General features: G+C 52.7%; 2 protein-coding genes across 4 annotated transcripts in view; one reads left to right on the top strand and one right to left on the bottom strand.

The window, feature by feature from the left end:
* ADA (adenosine deaminase) overlaps positions 1–6,793 on the top strand; it is a 20,925-nt gene extending 14,132 nt beyond the window's left edge. Inside the window, exons 10-11 of one of the 2 annotated variants that reach the window (XM_050714059.1) lie at positions 21–150; positions 6,589–6,793. In XM_050714059.1, coding sequence (XP_050570016.1) covers positions 21–150; positions 6,589–6,639 — 181 coding nt within the window. In that variant the 3' untranslated portion in view covers positions 6,640–6,793. Of the gene's footprint in view, positions 1–20; positions 151–1,314; positions 3,028–6,588 lie in introns of those variants that run through there. The other variant, XM_035548471.2, reaches the window with a different exon arrangement.
* Positions 4,819–20,208, bottom strand: PKIG (cAMP-dependent protein kinase inhibitor gamma). Of its 2 annotated transcripts, XM_035548439.2 has the most exons (4): positions 19,864–20,208; positions 14,748–14,815; positions 6,862–7,037; positions 4,819–5,758 (listed from the first exon to the last, which is right to left on the bottom strand). In XM_035548439.2, the coding sequence occupies exons 3-4, from the start codon at positions 7,010–7,012 to the stop codon at positions 5,679–5,681; spliced, it is 231 nt and encodes a 76-aa protein (XP_035404332.1). In that variant the 5' UTR covers positions 7,013–7,037; positions 14,748–14,815; positions 19,864–20,208; the 3' UTR covers positions 4,819–5,678. The 2 variants fall into 2 exon arrangements, with proteins under 2 accessions (XP_035404332.1, XP_050570017.1); XM_050714060.1 differs by lacking the exon at positions 14,748–14,815 and having other exon boundaries at positions 19,864–20,046.

Here is a 20,208-nt window from a genome sequence, read left to right as displayed (position 1 = left end):
GTTTTTATATTCCCTTACAGATTTAGGAAGGATCGGGCTAACTATTCGATAAACACCGATGACCCCCTCATCTTCAATTCCAACATCGACACGGATTACAGCATAGTGAAGGACTACATGGGCTTCACCGAGGAGGATTTCAAGAGAATGGTAAGCTGGCCTCAGCTGGTGCTCTGCAGGTGTCCTGGTGAAGCCCAGAGACATCTGCTTGTTTTCTTTATAAGCTGGAGAGTTTTCAGGGAAAATAAAATCCTGTTGGGGGTGCAGCAAGCAGGAGGAGCTGAGTGCGGCTTCTTGCGGCGGGGGCCCTGGGGGTGGCAGCCCCCATGTGGCTGCTTTGGGCTGTGTGGAGAACAGGTTAGGGTGGAAACAGTCTAGCAGAGTCTTCAAAACAGGTCTAACTGTAGGAAGGAAGGTGCCAGTTGCTTTTTTTCCATGGATTTGGAATTGCAGGGAGGTTATTTCAAGGCCTGGCCCTGAAGCTAGTAAGATTCCACATATACAAAAGAGCTTGCAGGTTTTGCACTTGTAAACTGAACTGAAAACAAAGCGACTGCTGGCTTGGTGCGCAGCCACTTATGTGTTTTCAATACATCCCAAAACCTGGCTTTACTTGTTAGTTTTCTGAATTACTCACCCAAAGCAGAAAGACAGGATAACTGTTGGGAGTTTGGCTTATCTGCATATCCAGGGAGCTTTCCTGGTTAGCATTCAGTCATGCTCATGACTGCCACCTCCATGTCTGCAAAGACACTTGCTTGGAATTGGAAATGCACTGAAGGGTGTGCTGGCCTGCCTGGAGCCCCCCAGGAAAGGAGCCCCTACTGCAGACCTGGCTCCCCGGGTGCAGGAGAACAAGGGCAGCTCTGAGCCCGGGGTCCCTGAATGCCAGCCGTCCTTTGCTGCCCTTGCAAAAGCCGTCCTGGCTCTGTGTAACAAAAGGAAGGTCCCTGGAGAGGACCTTGTGCAGCTGGGCTTTGTCATGGCAGCACGCGTCAGGCTGCCACCACCAGCTGTGTTGGCACAAAGGGACACCTGGAGTGTAGGAACAGCTCTAATGTGTGTACCCTACAAACTCCAGAGTACTTAAAGGCCTCCTCCTCGTGCCTGCCTTGTTCCTTCTGGGGTTGCTGCTAGTGGTGGGCCAGAGCAGTTACCCTGGGAAATGAGGCTGTGGAAATGTCGGAAAATCTCGGAGTGGAAACTTCACCTTCCCTGGCTCGTTGATGGTCAGAGATAGCTTAGGATGTGTACAGCCACATCTTCATCTCCGATGTGCCTTAACATCTTTCTATTCCCCGTCTGCCTTTCCAGAACATCAATGCAGCTCAGTCCAGCTTCTTACCCGAGAAAGAAAAGCAGGAACTTCTCAATACGCTGTATGAAGCCTATGGGATGGTGCCCAACGCATCGTGATGCGTCCCTGCAAGCTAGCATGGAGCCATGGCCCTTCTTTGTGTGTGCTCAACTCTCCTCTGGGCTGTGGGAGCACCAGAAGGTGCCTGGGGTCAGTCTCCATTCCTGGCATCCCATGTTAACCTTTACAGTGCTAAGCAGAATCAGGCTCCTGTCATACACACACCCCTATCGCCCCCGTGAACCATCTCCCAAATGGACATCCAGCTTCCTCTGCTGTTGTGCACGCAGACCCAAACGCCTCCCTTCAGCTGCTGGTCCCTCTGTACCATAAACGAGAGCAGAAGGACCTCTCGTGCCCTGCGGACCTGCCTTAGCCCTTGCCCGTGGTGCAGAAATAATCTCCTCTGGCTCTGACTGTCAGGGTTAATCTCCACCGTTCTAGGAAAAAGGTGTGCCAGGTCGGGAGTGAGTAGGTGTGAGGGTTTATCCCCATCCGTGCGGGTAGGGAGGTTTGGCTGCAGCTGCGTTTACCTGTGGTTAGTCTTGTGCTAACAGGCCCAGGACAGGAACAAGCTGGAAGCTGGTGCACAGGTCTGAACGGCGTTTTTGTTTTTGTTTTTTTTTTTAAAAAAAAAGCCTTTTTTGGCATCCTCCCTCAGCCAAGGAGTTCTGTGTATCGGGCCTTACAACGTCACTGCCGCGGAAGCGCACACCGTGGGCTCCAGCTGAGCTCACAGCTGGCTGTGAGCGTGCTCACACATGCATAGGAAGTTGGAATGGATTTTTACCATTTTGGGCCCAAATCTGCCTTCTGGGACTTCCCCAGTTTTGTACTCATCCTAGACGATTCCTGTAAACTGCATTTTGCTCTTCCTGCATCCTTGTTTAGGACCTTAGAAAAATTGTGCTCGATTGCCTGTTTTAACCATTCTGCGCTTTTCCTAACGTGACATAATCTTACGGCACTATTAAACTCAGTGATTAATAAGCTAGGGCCCAATATCAAATATTGACTCAGGTCCCATCTGAATTGCTTTTCTTGCTTAACCACAACACCTGCTAGGAGTCAGACCTTGAGTTTGGTGGAGAACTTGCAAGGAAATATTCACCAAAATTCCTAAGCCGTTTTGGTGCATTACAGTATTTTTACTTAATATGCAATAGAGCCATGCAGCCAGAGAAGTGACAGTTTTCCTACTGACAAAGAGCTCCTCGATGCACATGAGGAGGGAGCGTGGTGTGTGTGGCATGCTGCAGCATCCCAGGCGTCTGCAAAGGTGCATGCTCCAAAGATACTACACCAAAAAGTTGCCTTTGGTGAAGGGCCGTGGTGGTCCTGGACAGTGGCTGCCCAGCCTCAGCCAGCAGCGCCCCAGTGCTGGGAATGTTTCCTTTCTTTCTAGGCTTCCATATTTGTCTTCTGAGTAAAATACTCATCTCTGAAATACGTGGTGCATATATACACCTAGATAGATAGGAGAGAGTGAATTTCTAACTTTTTTTTTTTGTAAGCAAATTATAAATCATCACTTTTAAGAATATGGTTGCTGTTAGAGCCAGGCTTTTTTGAGTTAATTTTTCTCCAAAATTTGTTTCTGAAGAAGCTGCTTGTTTGGATTCTGGACAGTTGATTGTTAATCCCGTTTAATAAAATAACAAATTTATATTAAAACAGAAATCCTCTCGCCTTTCTGCTCAAGGGAGATGACTGGTAGGAGCTGTTCCGCAGGCTGCAATGTGAGCCGTTGTACCCCTGCTAGAGGCAGAGGGGTCAGTTGGTTGGTGTGGCAGCCCAATTCCTGCCTCCCACTGCTAGCAGGTAGCTTTGAAAGTTTTAACGTAGGGCACAGAAGAGGAAAGGTACTCATGCTCCCGTGTTAGACTTACAAGCTGGACTTATTGATGCAAGTTGTTCCAACCTTGCGTCTTTTCAGTAATCGTAGAAATGCATATCTTACTCTAGAAGCAGAATCCTTATCACTTTTTCTGTCATGTATCACAAATAGTTGATATTTTCTCCCCACTTCCTGAGTTTTGCACGCTTTGTTGATGCTGAGGGCCAGAAGCAGTACGGTCTGGTCTGCAAGGCTTCTGGACTGTGGTATCAGCTCAGGCAGGAGGGTGTTTTGGGTGTTTTTTGATCGACTTTCCCATCGCTTAGCACTCGGGTGGAGCTGGCGGAGGTCCCTCATGCCTGTATGTTCAGCTGAAATCAGGGGCTCAGAGCATCTGTGCACTCAGCAGCTCTGCAAGTCAGGACATCGCTGGATTCATCCAGTGCCCTTGGTCCTGCAGCGATGGCAGCTGACCCGGCTCTTTTACTTGTGGGGGGAACCTGATGCCTGTGCTCCGAGGGTGGCTGGCCGACAGGTCACTGGTGATCTGCCTAAATATAACTGTGGCAGCTATCTTCTGACCAGGGAGACCCAAGATTAGCCTTCTCTTGACTGCTGGAGGTCATGCGTGGTGCACAGTCCCTCTGCACTGCCTTTCGGCTTGCTTCGTATACGTGTCTGAGCCAAAAATACTGCTCGGTGGAAGCGAGGAGAGCTGGAAATAGGGCCTGAAGACCAAACTGCCTGTCAGCCAAGACCAGGAGCTACCTGCTTGTTTGCCCCTCAGCACGGGGAAAAGGGAGCAGGCTCTTGGCCGCCGTCTGGGAACAGAGCTGCAATAGAATAGTATCCAGGCAGCTCGGGGGGAGCTTGTGTGGGGCTGCCAAGGAAGCAGATGCAGCCTCTACCTGGCTGCCAAGTCCTTGTTTCCTGGGCAGGCTGGAGCAACATCCATCTCTGTCCTGGTCCCGCAGCCATCGCTTCTTGGAGACCCACAGACAATTCGCCAGCTGTCTGGCAGCAACTTCTCTGCTTATTTATGGCCTCGTTTGCTCTGATAAATCTCAGAGTTGTAACGTTCATTTCTTCCCGAAGCTGTCAAGGAGGTGCTTGTCCCCGTGTCACTGCTGGAGGCTTTCTCAGGCCGGCTCTGCCTTGCCCTGTCCATTGCAGGACTGATCCCTGTGGGGCTGGAGCCATCTCCCAGAGCTCTGCTGGGATCATCTGTCCTGGGTGGATGAAACGTGAGTGATGGATGCCCTTGTAGCCTGGTGCTGTGCTGAGGACCTCTCTTCCCACCGGCATCTCTTCTCCTGGTGTCTCGGCTGCTCTGCCAAGTCCTAAGCCAGCTTTACTCTGCTTGACTTCCAGTAAACCTGGAAAAGCGCTGCCTTGCAGCAAACCTGGGCAAGTCAGGGCAGATTTTTGGCATTCTGCACCCCCAACTTTAAATCTGCTTCTAACTGGGAGCTGCAAATGTTTGGGGAGGTTTCACAGCCCCAAACAGAAGGGACTCTCTTGTCATACATTTCCCTATCTCCCTGTTAGAGGCTGGTGTAACCTCCTTGCAGCCCAACCTGTTACAAGGTGAAACGGAGGAAGAACAACCATCCAGGCAGAATACTTTCAGTACTTGAAGGCTGTGTTATTTATTCCAACAGCTTATATAGTTTTATCAAACGATCTTTAACACAAAATGTGTCTCCTAAAAGAGGGAATGGTGTGAGATTCTACCGGAGATAATCTCAGCTAACAGCTTGCGAAGTTAAGCCTGAATTTCAACAGTCAAAACAGCAAAATGTTTCTCCCCTCCCCTTAACAATACTTTAAAATGCTAAAACCCAAAGAAAAAGATGCCTGTGGCTGATGCTGCTGGGCCTCTCGGTGGAGCTTGTCCACACAGGGCTGTGCTTTGGTCCTTTCCTGGTGCTGAGCAGCAGCAGTGGGGCTGCATGGGGCTGGCCATGGACACGTGGGATGGGACGGGTCCCCCCTGCTGCCTACCCTGGCGAGCGGCCCCACGGGCAGTCCGGAGGCCAGCTCAGCTGTGAGATGCAGGATGAGGGCAGTGTGTGGAAAAACCAATTGTCTAAACTTCTAATCTATGGAAACAGAATAAATAATAGGCTAAATTTGCAATAGTGGGAAGGTACCTTGGACAGGAAAGTCTGGTGTGTATATTATTACTGAAATCGCTTTTTCCCGTAGGGGAAAATTGCAGCTAAGGCATCTTGAGAATGGCTCATGTCACTACAAACACTGCAGTGTTGCTCTAAATCATTAGGGATGGGAGCAGAAGTCTTTTGGAGGTACCAGTCCTTGTGCAGCATCTTGCGGTGCTCTAAACAAAATGGCTGCTGCAGAGGCGTGTGACAGACAACTGCCTGGTCCAGGTTGGCTTTTGTCCACAAATTCAATAGCAAATTCTCGTTTAACATTCACAGCAAGTCCCTCCTGCTGCCCCATCCCGCCCCCTGCACGCTGTCATGGAGAGGGTTTGTTTTCTTGCTCCTTTGGTCGTGCTCCAGGGTCGCTCTCAGAAGAGGTGCTAGGTGCTTCGCTGTCTGCAGAAGAGAGGAGTGGGAGGAAAGCATGGTTACGCTGTGCTCAGGACACAAGGGATCAGTCATTGCTACAGCTGATTTCATTCAGCTCGCTAGCTGAAGCCCTATTGCCACCTACCTGTGGCCAGATATTTGCCTTAAATGTATGGGGTTGTCCCATCACGTTCCCAGAGCACAAACCCTTCTCAAAGCAGGGTAGCTGGTGGTGCTGGGAGGGTGCCTCGGGTCTCAAAGGAAGGTGCAAGGATTTTATATGACTGCAGGGTGCATCGATACAGCAGTCCTAAACCAACAGTCCCTTTCAAAGCAGGGATGAGCTCTCCTTGCCTAAATTGTGTAGGCAAGTTCCACGTGGACAGCCAGGCAGTTACCTGGGTTCTCTCTCTAGATGCGCTCCAGGTTGTGCTTATTGCAGACAGGTGTATGGACATGTACTATTAGGGACATATTTGAAGAGGTACAGCTGGGGTAATGCATTTTAAAGCATTTTTATAGTTACAGAGTGCAGCTTGGAGAAAGGGCTGGAAAGGAGTTTATTCTCTGCAGCTGTGCTGTGTGTTTTGTTGCTTGTTAGTGAACCCAGCCTCAGGCTCAGAGCTGAGCATTTGTGCATCCCATAGCTAGCTGGGCAGTAGTGTTGAGCAGGGTGATGCTGCCATGTCTGGGCTATGGGGAAAGGCATGGAGATGGCTGGTGGTGTTTAAAATTACTGCTGTTGCTATTTAAAATACTATTTAAAGGATAATTAAAAAATGGAAAAAGCAAATTACAGCCCCCACCCCCATGATTTTTATGAGGCCTAAGGTATTTTTGATGTGTACTTTGCCCAGGGAAGGCTGCTGGTTGGTGCTTATCCTGTTAAAACAGGACCAGGACCTTGACTGCAGTGTTCTTGCACCAGGACCCCAGGGACCACCCCGCTGGTTGCAAGAGACCCTCAGCCTGTGAGCCTCCTGCTGGCTGCACGGAGGGATGGGATGTTCCCCCTGAGCATCCCCCCGTTGTGCCTGACTCCCAGGGACTTTGCTTTGCTGCCGTTTCATGATGTGCCCTCCTAGGCTGGGCACCACGAGCTGTGGTTACCGGTGCCTGTGGCAGCTCACCTGCCCCTTCGACGGTGAGGTCACTGATGTCCTCAGTCAGCTTGCGCATGCTGATGGTGGTTGCATCTCGCTGGATGTCGTGGACAGCGTTCCTCCGGCCAGCCCGATCGCAGGAAATAAAGTCAGTGTATGTGCTGGACTCTACCTCCATTGAATTTCTATGCACATCCAAAATCCTGCAGAGGAAATACAACTCTGAGGTCAAGGATGCTCGGCCAACCTGGATGCATGGCTGCATCCAGGTTAGATGACTTTACGCAGGTAAATTACAGCATGAAAAAAAAAGCCCCTGCAACTCCACTCCCAGTCGGAGCAGCTACCAAAATCTCAGGTAACGACCTGCTGCTGGCTCTGCTGTCACCAGCTTTGTTCTCAGCGCACACCATGCGCCTGCCGCTCGGCTCCCCAGCACGGTGGGGGAACGGAGGCTGTCTTGGATTCAAAGCTCAGCGTTTCAGCTCGACATCAGCCTGGCCCAAGCCCTTCTTCCTCCTCCAAATGCCATTCGAGGAGCTTTGAACGGAGGCTGAATTTGGCGCTCTGCACTGGGGGGGCTTATCCAACCTGAATTTGTAATCAGAAATGGGGCTCCAGCAGGCAGCCACCCAAAAGCTCCAGGAGCCGGTGAGTGCTTCACATCAGTACTGGTGTGTTTGTCACATTCATGTAGCTGACAGAGAGTTCAGTGAGATGGCTTTCCGATAAGCACTTTAACATGTGAAAATCAACCTTTCTGTGAGGTTTTTGGATCCCTTCGCTCCTGTCTGTGCCAAGCGCAGAGCGCAAAGAAAAGTTCACAATGAACACAAGCCGCTGGCCAGCTCTTGGTCCAGCCTGGTGGGTGTTTAAGCTGTTGGTTTTCATTTTAGCTGAGGCTTTAACTTGCCAGCGTTTGTCCTGCACACAGTGCAGGGAGCTGAGCAGCTTTGGGAACGTACCGCAAGCGTCTTGGCGTCCGGGCGCGGAGCTAGCTGTCACATGCTGCCTCGGTGCTGTAAACCTGGTGCTCTTGGTTCCCTCTCCTGCTCACTGAGTTTGGCACTCGGTTTGTTTTTTCTGCGTGGAAGTTAGAGGCTACCAGTTGGCTTATTTTGCCCACTGTAAAGAACGCCTTCCGCCCTGCTCCTCCACGTGGAGGAGGTGCCGGTCAGGAACACCGGCATCTAATGGAAAAAAGGCAACTTGTAGCATTCACTTGCTTTTGTGTCTTGGGGTCAATGTGCCACTGGGAGGTTTGTTCAGCTCCTGCACCAATCCTGCTCAATGCTGATCTTCCTACCAGGGAAGCCTGCTGGGAAGCCCAGCTCCTCAAACCCGCAGCCTCGGGAGCCTCGCAGCCTCCACCGCCGAGGCTGGCGGACCTCAGCAGGCAAAGCGCCCCATCCTGGGGCACGGCGAGCGCTCAGCCATCCCCTTCCAAGTCCTTACCGAAGCTCGGCAGCTCCGTGGGGAGCAGCGGGGACGATGCTGGGGCAGAAGCTACCGGGAGGTGGCGGCTGAGCTCTGCCGCCGGGCTCAGCCCGCGGAGCCCCGCAGCGCCACCGGGGCCGGGGCGGCCGCTTTCCGCAGCGCCGGCCGCTTGCTCCAGGCTCTTATCCCGCTCTGCAGCTCCCCCAGGCCGGGCCAGGGGGTCCCTGCCCACCCGCATGGCCACCAGGGCGCCGGGAAGCCCCTGCATCCAGGAGCCACTGCCTCAATTTTCAGGGGGAGATGTGATTTTTCTGCAGTTCCTGGCAGGCCCAAACCAGCTCAGTGGGGTTTAGCCAGTGAAATATCTGTTAGCATCGGCCAGTGATAAGAAAGAACCACCTCCCTCCTGCCCGCAGAGTTGGAGCCGTCACTGTGGATGGATGGTTGTGGAGCAGTGGCTCCCCAAGGCAGGCTCCGGAGTTTAAAGCTCCCTCGCCTTGCTGAAATAACCTTGCCCTGCCAAGCCTGCTGTTTGGCTCGAGCTTATTTTTCCATAGTATCTTGCGAGGACTGGAATGAAATGGGAGATCTGAGCCGCAATGGTCTCGGCTCTGCTGGCGTGGACGTGGCGTTCGGGGCAGGTTTTGGTGCCAGACCTCGGCTGGGCTCGCTGTCCTTCCCCGGGGAGCTCGTGGGCAGCGGGAGGAGCAGCTGGCTCTGCACTCCGGGGTCTGAACTTCCCTGCTGCAGACCAGCGAGCCCTGCTCACACCCAGGTGGAATTTCACACATTCAGAAGGTGTGGATGCTAAGAAAGTAATAGGTTAAACGATTCTTCTGCCTTCCAGTGTGCAAGAGAGCCAGAAAAGAGGGCACTTTTTTCAGGTGAACTCACCGCCTCTGTCCAACTGACAAGCCAGCACCAAATTCCCATTTCCCCCTTGCCTGCTCCTCTGCAGCATGGCTCCCAGGCCTGTCACTACGAGCACGCAGGTACTGCAAGCACTGGGAGGTGGACAACGGCCTGGAAACACCCCTGGGGGGTTAAACACACCACAGGGCCATGCACCTGCAGCGCAGACATACGTCCCATGGCTTGGCGGGCTCGGGTGGATTTTTGCAGTCACACCCAGCCCTGGACTCCAGTTTCAGAGGAAGCCCTTCGCGTGACACTGCATCTGTCCCTCATCTAGGTTAACCTGTAAGCTAGGAAGAGCTATTTTTGGACTGCACGTGGACCCGGGCTACCGGCAGGCAGAATGGCCATGCTGAGCTTGCCCCCGGCCTGCCTCTCTTACCTCAGGCTCATGTCAGGCTTTTGCTCTACCTCTGACTGGGCTTCACAGTAACTGCATAAACTGTCTGTGTCAGACAAATTTCTGCGCGTCTCCTCGTGGCACCTCCTGCTACAGGACACCTTTGAGCACTTCTTAGACATCCTTGCCCTTAGGGGAGCCAGCCCAGCCCAGCGGGTGGCTGGAAGGGACGAAGCGTGAAGGTTAAACAGCAGCAGGTTTCTCTGCAGCACTGAGCCTGAAGCACAGCCCGAGCCCACACGGCTTCCCTTCACTGGGGGGAGTGGAATTGGGCTCTATCTTGCTTCCCCCGCTCCCAGGCGTGGCATTGGGCAGGGCAGGGCCTGTGCCCGCCGTTGGTTCTGGGGCCACACAGAGATGTCCCCGTTCCTCGAGGGCGCGCTGTCCCCTGGGACACCTGAGGAATGTCTCGGTGACCGCAACATGCAGCCTGCAAGGCCTGGCACGGGGACATGGAGCCCTGAGGTGCAGGAGTCCCCCGCGCTTACATCCACAATGCTCCCACCGCCCATTGTGAGCGGCAGTTGGGACCAATAGCTCCGTGCCCGCAGGGCCGGATCCTGCTCTCCTGGTGTCACACCAGAGGATCTAACTGCTGCTGTTGGCCTACGAACTTCTGGAGGTCCAGCCAAGCTTTTTCCCAAACCAAACTAAACCTTGCTGCATTTCTGGGGTGAAACTTCTTATTTGTGTTGCAGTTCAGCAGGGGAAGAGGGATACTGCCCCTTTTTTCTGTTCAGGCTTCGCATCCTGCTTCTCTTCTCTTTACCACCAACCTGCAGGGACGAGGGCATGCAGACATACAGTGCCATCGAGATCTCCGCATTGCACCCCTTGCCCTTTCATTCCCGGGTACCATGACTATTATTAGCCCTCTCCTGCTGGGGGCAGATCCATAACAACAGCAAAACACACTCAACAGCCCTGCCGGGCTTGTAAAATATTTACAGCGTGAGATGGTTTGCTGCCGAGGGGGCCTGGTAGAGCACAGAGGCGGCAGCACTGGGATTTCTGTGCTCTCTGTGGTCTGCTGTGAAGTTCCCTGCTGCGAGAGCCTCATCCAGCCAGGAGGGAAAAAATCCCACAGGGCAATAGCCAGCACTTGAGGTCAGGGGGTTTCCACCAACTGTCTGACAGCTTCCAGCTGGAATTTCAGCAAATTTTCCACTGGCTCTTGTCTGGGAACATGCGTGAGAGGTTGCACACCAAAGTATGAGGGCTCCATAATGGGGTTATCAGGGCCAGGGAGTATTTTTAGACCTGTGCCAGTGCCTTTAAGACCTCACTACGACTCAAGATCCCAGTGTCTTGGAGCTTCGATCTAGGGCCAGAAACCAGGGTGACGCCGTGGAAGCCCTGCAGGGTGCCCAGTCCTGGTGCTGCTGGTAGGGCTGGCCGCAGGGCCTGCTCATGGCACAGAGCTCCCCTGTCCTCCTGCTGGGCCTGCATCCTCCGAAACATGGTGGTGGCCTTGCCTCTGCCCAAACTGATGTGCTCTGAGCTGCGGGGCCCCCAATTTCATGGCTGGGAGAGAAAACAGGCAACAGCCTGATCTCCTGCCAAGGCACGGGTGTCCATCTCACGTGCTGAGCGGCGTGGAAAAGCCTCACTGTGCTGTGGTGGTGAAGAAATGCCAAGGTTGGGCATGTCACATTGGTATTTTTGGAAGGCTTTTGCTGTGGGATTCCTCATAGTAACTCTGCACCCTCTGGCTCTGACACTAAATGCAGTGAATTCAACCAGCCCCGACATCACGGCGTCTCCTTCCACTGCAGGGATTCTGCAAGAACAGAGCTTTTAGGGTTCTCTAGGACTTGGTGGAAAAATATCATTCATAGAGCAGAAGAAGAGGCACAGCAGGGAGATTGAGGCTCGGTGTGTGAAACAGATCCCATCTGTTGCTTTGGCCTTGTTCTGTGGCAGGAAGATCGCTTGAGGCCTGTAGAGCTGGTAACTCACTGCTTAGCCTCCGATTTAAGATGTGGCTTAGCCTGACTCCTGTAGGACTTAGGACTTCACACCCTTTGCATTTAGCTTCTCCCTCAGTCCTGCCCTTCAGCACATCCCCAGCCTGGTCTTGGGGACCCCTGCTCTGTGTCTCTGTGGGGGAACGGGGGAGATCACTCAGCCCCCCAGCCCACAATGACACTTCTTTGTTAGCGTTACTCAGCGCCGATCTCCCCACTGGCCTGGATCAGGCTCCAGCCCTGTGGCCGCACAAGGATGCCAGTCATTGCCCTCCACGAGGGGAAAAATCACATTTTTCCTTGGCAACCAAGCTTTTCTGGGGCTTCTCCCTTCCCACAGCATCCAGACCTCATCTGCATTTTAAGCCTCTTCTGCAGCTTCTCACCAAGTTGATTAATGGAAATAATTGGTCTCTCCGTGCATCTGGAGCCAGTTGCCGTGACAGCAGTTGTATTTGTGTTTTGTTCCCAGGTTGAGCTTGTTTTCTGCATCCCACAGCTTCAAGGTGCCGCTGTCCCCATCCCTCGGGCAGCCACACATCCCTCGGGGCTCAGGGAGACAGGGCTGGTCAGGATGAGCCCCAGCGCCATGGGATGGGGCTGGGGCAGCCCCACAACATGCAGGGTGAGCACCCATATGGTGGGAGACATGGTAGCCTTGGCCTGTGGCAAGTTGTTGCCTTGCTTTCCCCTGATTTTCCCCTCCCGGTGCAGGCAGACACAGCTCCACCACCCGTGCTGTGCAGACCGGCGAGCCCAAGCCCTTCATCCAAGCACCCTTGGCCCCAAGAGCCCCCACTCCTTGGTCCCCCACAGAGACCCCATCAAGCTGTTAAGAGTACAAGGGGAGGGCTCCACCCACCATTATTTTTATTTTTCCCCCCACTTCTTGTTTAGCTGCCTTTGTACGTGAATGCACTTTCACATGAGCAAAACCATGGCTGTGGAAGATTTGCTAATGGCTGAATTTGCAAAACAGACTAACCACAGACCAGACGCTTTAAACCCTCCAGCTGTAACAGTCTCACAGCTGCTGTTGTAGTCATATCCTAGGAGGACCCTTGTATTGTCCCCACTTGTGATGTCCCAGCACGGCCAGGCGATTTGGTGGGTTCCTATGTAATGGGGATCCCCACGAATCCCCTGCCTCCCTTCAGACCATCCAGGCCTCTGGAAGTAAAGTCCCTGCTGTCTTTCACCTCAAATTTCCTACAAAGGCTGGAAACTACCCAACGGCCCCACAGCTCTTCTGATTACCTCAGGGCACTGAATTCAGAGACGGTGACCTCCTCAACCCCTGCCTGGGATGCTCGCCCACCACACCAGCACCTTGCGGCCTCCCCAGGTGAGGAGGATTTCCCTCAGCCCAGAGGAGATGCAGCTGGGACCTATTTTCTAGCATAGCTGCCGTTGTATGTATAAAAGGAGGGGGAAGCCCCAGCAGTTCTTGATGGGATAGCTCTGTTTGTGGGAAGACCTTTCTATGAAAACAGAGGTATGTAGGCTTGGGGTTTTTACTTATATGTTGAGAGGGACAAAGAGCAAATCTTGCACGGCCTTGTTCTGTGGTCTGAAGGGCTGAGTTCAGCTGCTGTGTGGAAGTGCTGCAGGAAGGCAGAGCCTAGCTGTGGTGCACACACCTGTCTGGCCCTGCCTCATCCAGGCGCACACAGCCCCACGGGTGTCACATCCACACCTGAGCAGTGTGTTCCCCCTCAGTGCAGTGTGAGGGGCTGGGGGAGAAGCCCTGGGGCCTCCTGAGGGGCCAGAGCCCTGGCAGCTCCCAGTGGTCCCTAAAAATAACCAGGGCAGCTCTTACAAGTGTCACTGTGGAATGAGGCAGGCTGATCAGTGAAAACAGGCTTAGCTCTGCTCCCTGGGGCTCACCTGGCTGGTTCACTCGTGCTGCTGCACAGAGGAAAAATCACTCACGTAACTCAGAGGAGAGGGGTAGTGCTTGCTTGGGAAATGGGGGAAAGTCTGCCCCTGGGAGCAGTGACAAGGGTCAGTGTCTGGGCTGCTGCTATTGGAGATTTGCTGACAGTTAAAATGGGAAGTGTAGGAGTAAAAAACAGCTGGTAGGAGCTGGTTGAGCTGAGTCCTTCTGTGTGACCCCATGGCTCCTGTGACCCACTGAAAGCAGCTGCCCCTTTGGCTGTGCTGCCTTGCTGGAGCCCCATGCACCCACTTCACAGCATTGCTGTGGTGGGGGGAGATTTCTGGTACATCTGTGTTAGGTGTAGCAGCTACTGAGCCTTGCTGCAGGCAGGGTAAGTCCCCTGTATGTGAGTCACCAGGGATATGGGATCTTGACAGGAGTTGAAGTGGTGCTCGAGATGCACCAAAACACTGTGTGTGTACTTGGAGAGGTCCTCGCAAGCTATAGTCTCAAAGGGGAAAGTGCCTATTAAATTAATTGTCAAATATTTTATGGTCTACTGAAATGCAGCCTGGGCACAGAAGGACACGGGGTGTCTCCAGCATGCACGGAAAGGCGTTGGGTATGGGTGAGCTGCTCTGGGACCTGCAGGGTGAATGACAGTGCACCAGCCAGCCCTGAGATGTGTTGGTGCCAGATCTGCAGACACCTGCTCAGTGCAAACAGCCTGTAAGTGATGAGAGAAAGCAGCAAGGTGACCTGCACAGCCAGACATGGGGCTGAGAAGCTCTGAGCAGGAGACACAGGAGTGAAAGCACAGGGAGGATCGTCTGAGCCAGCAGGCTCACCACTCCCACAAATGTCACAGAAAGGCTCAGAGCTGGGGGTTCCCTGCATCTTTTTGGGGATTCCCTGCATCTTGCTGGGCTGACCCTATCTGCAGAGCAAAACTGGCATGGCAATGTGGGAGCAGGCTGCAGGAAGGGCAGGATCTGTGTGTGGTGTCTCCCTCCCGAGCTATCAGCCACGCTGAGGGGCTGTGCTATGCAGCTCATGCTAGGGCTGCCCAGAGAGCTGGCACCGTGACATGGCTTGGTGTGTGCGTGGCTGCAGAGTATGGAAAATGCAGCAGGGAAGTCATTACAGCACAACTGCGGATATTGGTTTCCTCTTAGCAACTTTCTAGCAGCTAGTAATACGGAATACAGAGGAGGTCAAATGACTTCTTACAAAACAGGAAGGAAAAACTTTTCCCTGTTTATGTAATACTTCCCTGTGAATAAAAATCTTATCAGTCTGCAGTGTGCATCCCTACCTGGGTTAGTTGACTTTCCTTCTGGACATGACTTCAGACAAGCTTCATACACAGCAGGGCAGTGGCTTCTGGGGAAGGAAAACAAAATAAATGTAAGAAAATAGTGTCCGTGCTCATGTTAGGAGGTAGAAAGCTCAGCAGCTTTTTCCACCACCTGTGACTGTAACAGGGGAGGGAGTGTGGGGCTGGTGAGCACTGAGATGTGCAGTGAGAGGCCTCAGGATACAGGTGTTCATCAGAAATGTTCTCAGCATGTGTTTTTCTACATTAGAAGTGGTTTGCTTTGCTGGGTCTAATAGCAAAGAACGCCCAACCAGTGGCCTGGCCTCACAGAAGTCCCCTTTGGTTTTACTTCTCCTTTAAACAACTTGATTTGAGCGTGCTGGGAAGAACCGAAGCCACTCGGTCCCCTGACCTGCACCACAGGGAGGCCTGGGGGGTTCGGTGCTGCTGACAAAAGTATAAATAAATACTGGTTTGCAGCCCCACTGCCATTTAAAGAAGTGAAACTTCCATGTAGCTGCTTTGAGGGGAAAAAAAGGGGAAGTTTGTCTGTAATTGTAGTCGCCTTGGTTTGCCTGGTGCTCTTTGGTTCTCTGCACACAGCTGTGCCTTCTCCCTTTGTCCCTAAGCCCCACTCAGAGACATTTCCTCTGTGGCCTTAACATCTGCGGATGACTTGCAATCTCCTGACCTGCAGAGCCCAGCCAACAAGACACTTGCTTATTTTAGCAGCTGTTTCAGCTTTCGGACTTTTTGGAACATCATGGACTGCTTTTTTTTTTTTTTTTTTACTTGGTCCCAGGGACACATACTAGCAGACAAAAAGCAAGAGATTAACCATTTAAGGAAGCAAGCAGTAGCTCATTCAGCAATTCTGCCTCATCCACCTGGGCTCTGGGCCACTCTGACTGCAGTCATTTTCCAAACCAGGACAGATCTGCAGACTTCCTCTTCGTTCCTTGACCCACTTCTAAAACTGCCTCATTGTTGGAGCCGAGGATTGCTCGCCTGCTCCATCCCCGCCTCAAGGACAGGGCACTTGCTGCTTATGTGTGTCAGTTTGCCCATCTGTTAAATGGAGCTATTAATACTCTTTCCTCACTAGATGTTTCAAATATTTGTAAAGCTTTGAGATCTGCAGATGACAGGCTTACAGAAGTGGAAAATACTAATTAAGATCATGGCAGTATCCAAGCACAGGCGCAAGGATTTAACAATACACTTCTGTCAGTGTTTACTGCACTTACAGTGAAGTACTTATTGGAAGTGCTAGACAGGAAAAGAAACAGCATTCCCACAACTCTGGGAATACACATCGCTCTTTCGGGGCACCAACCGGGCTAACAAAAGCAGGAAGGAAGAAAGCCAGCTTTGGAAATTCTCGATCCTCGATTTCCCCTCTTTGCATTCCTGCCTCACTCCGGCTCCCATGTCATGCAGCCCAAGCAGTTAAACCTCCGGCACTTCGCATGTATTGCAAAACTTCTTCAAATCTGTGGCCCTGTGCCAGGAGATGCTTAAAGCAATTTGGAACGAGGATGCTCTGAACTAGAAGAGCCATCACTAAATAATCCTGGTCCTGAGGGGATGTTGGGGAAGCCCTGTTTTCTCTCAAAAGAGCTGATTTTGGAGAGAGGAGCCCTGTAGTGACTGGTCTTGGCTTTCTATTCTTCCAGCACTGGCTCCAGCTGGATGTTTCTTCCCCACGGCCCTACCTTGGGGACTTGGGGAGTCCTGCTCCATCCTCTGCTGGCTGTCCCAGCCCTGGGGGTGGGCAGAGCTGCAAGACCCCATGTGCACAGGCAGGCAGCATCCCACACAGGGAGGCTGGGGGCTTGAGGCTGGTGATGGGGATGGGCTGAAGTAACTTCCGAAATAATATTTTACTCTTCCTAGTCTGGTTCTATAGTGCATCGAGGTACTGTGTTATTTAGGGACCTTGTGGAAATGTCCAAAGGATAGCTAAACATCCACACCCAGTGAGGAGTGAATTACAAGGGCACTGCCATCAGCATGGTACACACTGCTTGAGGTCCAGATTCTCACTCTGTTTTTCAGCTGTTACCCAGAAGGAACACACAAAACAAATGAACTGCTTCAAAATGAGTACATCTACCAAGAAGCCCGGAGTGCTTTTTGGCAGAATTCAGCCCTATTCTATGCAGCAGATGTCTTGGTGTTGCTTTTGATCCAGAGAGGAAATCCTTTTTTGGTTTCAACCAAGGTGGTGGCAGCAGACAGAAGGTCGTTCTCATAGCTCTTGACTCACGGGTAAACATCAGGCCAAATGCATCACTGATTAGAATGGGAGACTGCTCCTCCTGGGGCAGGCTGAAAGACTGTCTAGCTCGGTATCCTGTCTCCAACAGCAGCTGGCATCCTTGGCTCAGAGATGCAAGAAGACTCGTAGTTGTGATGGGATATTTTTCATCAGTTACTAATTGCCCTGAACCAGGAGGTTTTATAATCCTTTAAATGCAACATCCTTATAATTGCAACCAGGATAGCTTTGTTACCTACATAACAACCTGGCATCCAATACAACGCCTTCTGAACTCTGAGTGCTAGTGATATCTAGAGGCAATGAGCACCACTGGCTAATTACTTTGTGGAAAGAGTAATTCCAGTAAAGTTGACGCTTTGGTGGGGATGTTTGGCTTATTACATCACTGTCAATATCAACAAATGTTGGCATTTTGGTCCTGGCCTGGGAGTTCCCGAGGCAGCAGCTTGTGGCCAGCAGCGTGCAGGCATGGAGGAGCCAGGCAGAGAGCCCTGTGCCTCTTGGGGCTGTGCCGGGAAGGAAGGCATTTAGGAACCCACAGCGCAAGCCAGAAATGAGTGGTGCAAAGTACATAGCCCTGCAGGCTTGAAAGTAGTGAAAGTTTAGAAACGGGGGAATAAATGGTTCATAGTCCACCGCTGCTCTTCCTGCTCATGCTACAGGTCCCAGGCTGAGCCCTGGAGCAACATCTCCGCGTCTCCGTCACTGCCGTCGGGAGGAGCTGGGGACAAAGTACATGCAGCCGCCGACCCTCCCCACTGCACCGGCTGGTACCGGTAAGCTTCTGGGAGCACCTCCCTTTATGGCTTGGCTGGGAGCATGTTGTTTGTTTTTTCCCCTTTCTCATCCTCTCTAAGGAACAGGTACTGTGTTGGAAAACTTGTTTTCCGGATTGTTCCGTTTGTATGGCTCTGGTGACTCGAAGGAAACCCTCAGCAGTGTGGGGCAGCAGTTGAATCGAGGCTTTGAATGTGAAAATTGAGATCAAGGTGGTGCAGTAAGGCAAATAAAAAGCTTCTGCTGTTCCTTGTAGACTTTCAGATTCATCCCCTGGTTCTGCTACAGACCTGTATGAGCCCACACCTGATTTGTGCCTGGCCCCAGTAGAACAGGGATGATGCTAGTGTTTGGTTATCCAGGCAGGTTGGAGGGATCAGTACAATAACTGGCCCTGAAACATGGGAGATCCAGGAAATATTAGCAACGTGGAAAATGTTTTTCATAGCTGTGTTTTGGGGGGCAGAGTTGTATGTCTGTGCGCAGGCTTCCAAGTGGGCTCAAAATTCTCTTTTCTTTGGTATAAGAGAATGGGGACGTGAAACAGAGCATTTTAGCTCATTTTAGCCTTTACACCTGGTCAGAATCAGCCACTGTGAGTGCAAAAATGAGCAGCTAGAAGATGCAGGTCTGTGAATATCTTTGGGTTTTAGCATCTCCACTATGATGCTACTTCTGTTGGCAGCCTATGTACTTTATTTTAATGGCCTCCAGCTCTTTGGGGCATCCAAGTCCTCACCCTCTGGCAAGTGTCCATGGCATGGGGGACATGGAGTCCAGCGCCCTGTCCTGTGCTCAGGGTGCAGTAAGCTTTGGTGTAGCCATGTTTGTAAACAGCCATTTAATCCGTATCCATGCTATGAATTAATTCAGCCTTAGAGGATCTCTTCATGCATCCTCGTTTCCCAGACACTGTCCCTCATCTCAGTAAACACGTGATGGCTTCTCAGTTGGGTGGCCCCTCATTTCCAAGGTGGCCCCTTCCAGCCAAGAGTCTATGAAGCCAAAGCACGTCCCACAGCCACCTGAACGGGGCACGCCAACCTCACCATGAGCAAGCACAGCCCAGAGCCCGAGGGCTGCGTGTGTCTGATGGCCTCTGCCACCGGCCACACGCTCCCCGTGGAGCTGTCCTCACTGCTGCAGCTGCCCCGCCACAGCCACCTCTTGCTCATCCGGCACTGGCACATCCTCCTCGTTTGTCCCACGGTCACAGCCACCAGGGGCATTGCTCCTGGGAATACAGCTAAGCTTGGTTCTTGTTCCGTGGACGCATTTACCCCTTCCAACGCAAGGGAAATGCTTCCCAAATGCTCCTCCTATTGGACCAAGGCGTTGCACTTGTGTGCCAGCTCACCGCTGCTGCTCGCTACCAGCTGCTTAGGGGAAACCGGAGAGAGGAGAGCGACAGGCAGCTCCGAGGTGGAGGAATTTTCAAAGCCTCCTGAGAATATCGCCACACAGCAGTTCTTTTTTTATCTCAACTCTGTGCCTTTTAAAACACTTGCTTGGGAAGCTGGATGCCTGTGAGTCTCTGAGCCTGCTTCCACCGCGTTTGTGAAGCTCTCAGCTGCGCCAGGGCTTGGGGTGGCCCCAACCCACACCACGGGCACAGAGCCCTGTGTCTCGCAGCCTGGCATCTACTCCTGGACAGGCACAGCGTGGCCCCTGTGTCGTAAGGGATCCTGTCTGGCCAGTTTCTCAAAATAAATGGACAAACGGCAGAAAGGAGGCCAGAAATCCCCACGGGGGTCACTGAGCCACAGTCCTTTGTGATTGCTACAGCTGCTCTCCCCTCCGCAGCAAGCACGGAGCGACACGATTTTCAAAGTGAAACGCAGCCACCTCCCTGCCACCAGCACGGCAGAAAGCCGGCACGCAGCCTTGCTTTTCAGCCTACAGCTTGCAGGGAGCAAAATCCCGCGGCTGGCAGTGCCGTTAGGTAAAAGTTAAGTCTGTCTTTAAAGAAACCACCCAACGGCAGCCCCCAGCCGCGGACGTGCCCCTGGCAGCATCCTGCCCCTCGCACCCTGCTCCCCGCGCTTCACTTACGGACACGACGGCTCCGGCTGCTGCTCGAGTCCCAAAGCCCCGCTGCTGCCGGAGGGATCGGGGCTGGAAACGCGCCCCGCCAGCCAGGTTGGCCGCAGCCAGCTCCAGACTCACGGCTTCCTTGTGCTGGGAGCTGCTAAATGAAGTTGCACTTGTGGGGCCGAGGGGCGTGTTCTGCTCCCCGCCGGGTGAGTCCCTGCCTGCTGTAATCCAATGCTCGTCCCGATGATGTCAAGCAGCCGCTGCTGGGCTCCTACCTTACAGGCGGCAGGAGGGATCCGTTTCCTTCTCGCTGAGATCTTTGTTTAGCTTTGCATTGTAACCTCATCTCCCGGCAGCTGCATG

Source organism: Cygnus atratus, chromosome 16, assembly GCF_013377495.2.
Source record: "Cygnus atratus isolate AKBS03 ecotype Queensland, Australia chromosome 16, CAtr_DNAZoo_HiC_assembly, whole genome shotgun sequence".
In the NCBI taxonomy this organism is placed as follows: domain Eukaryota; kingdom Metazoa; phylum Chordata; class Aves; order Anseriformes; family Anatidae; genus Cygnus; species Cygnus atratus.
This window is presented reverse-complemented; position numbering and strand designations above follow the sequence as displayed.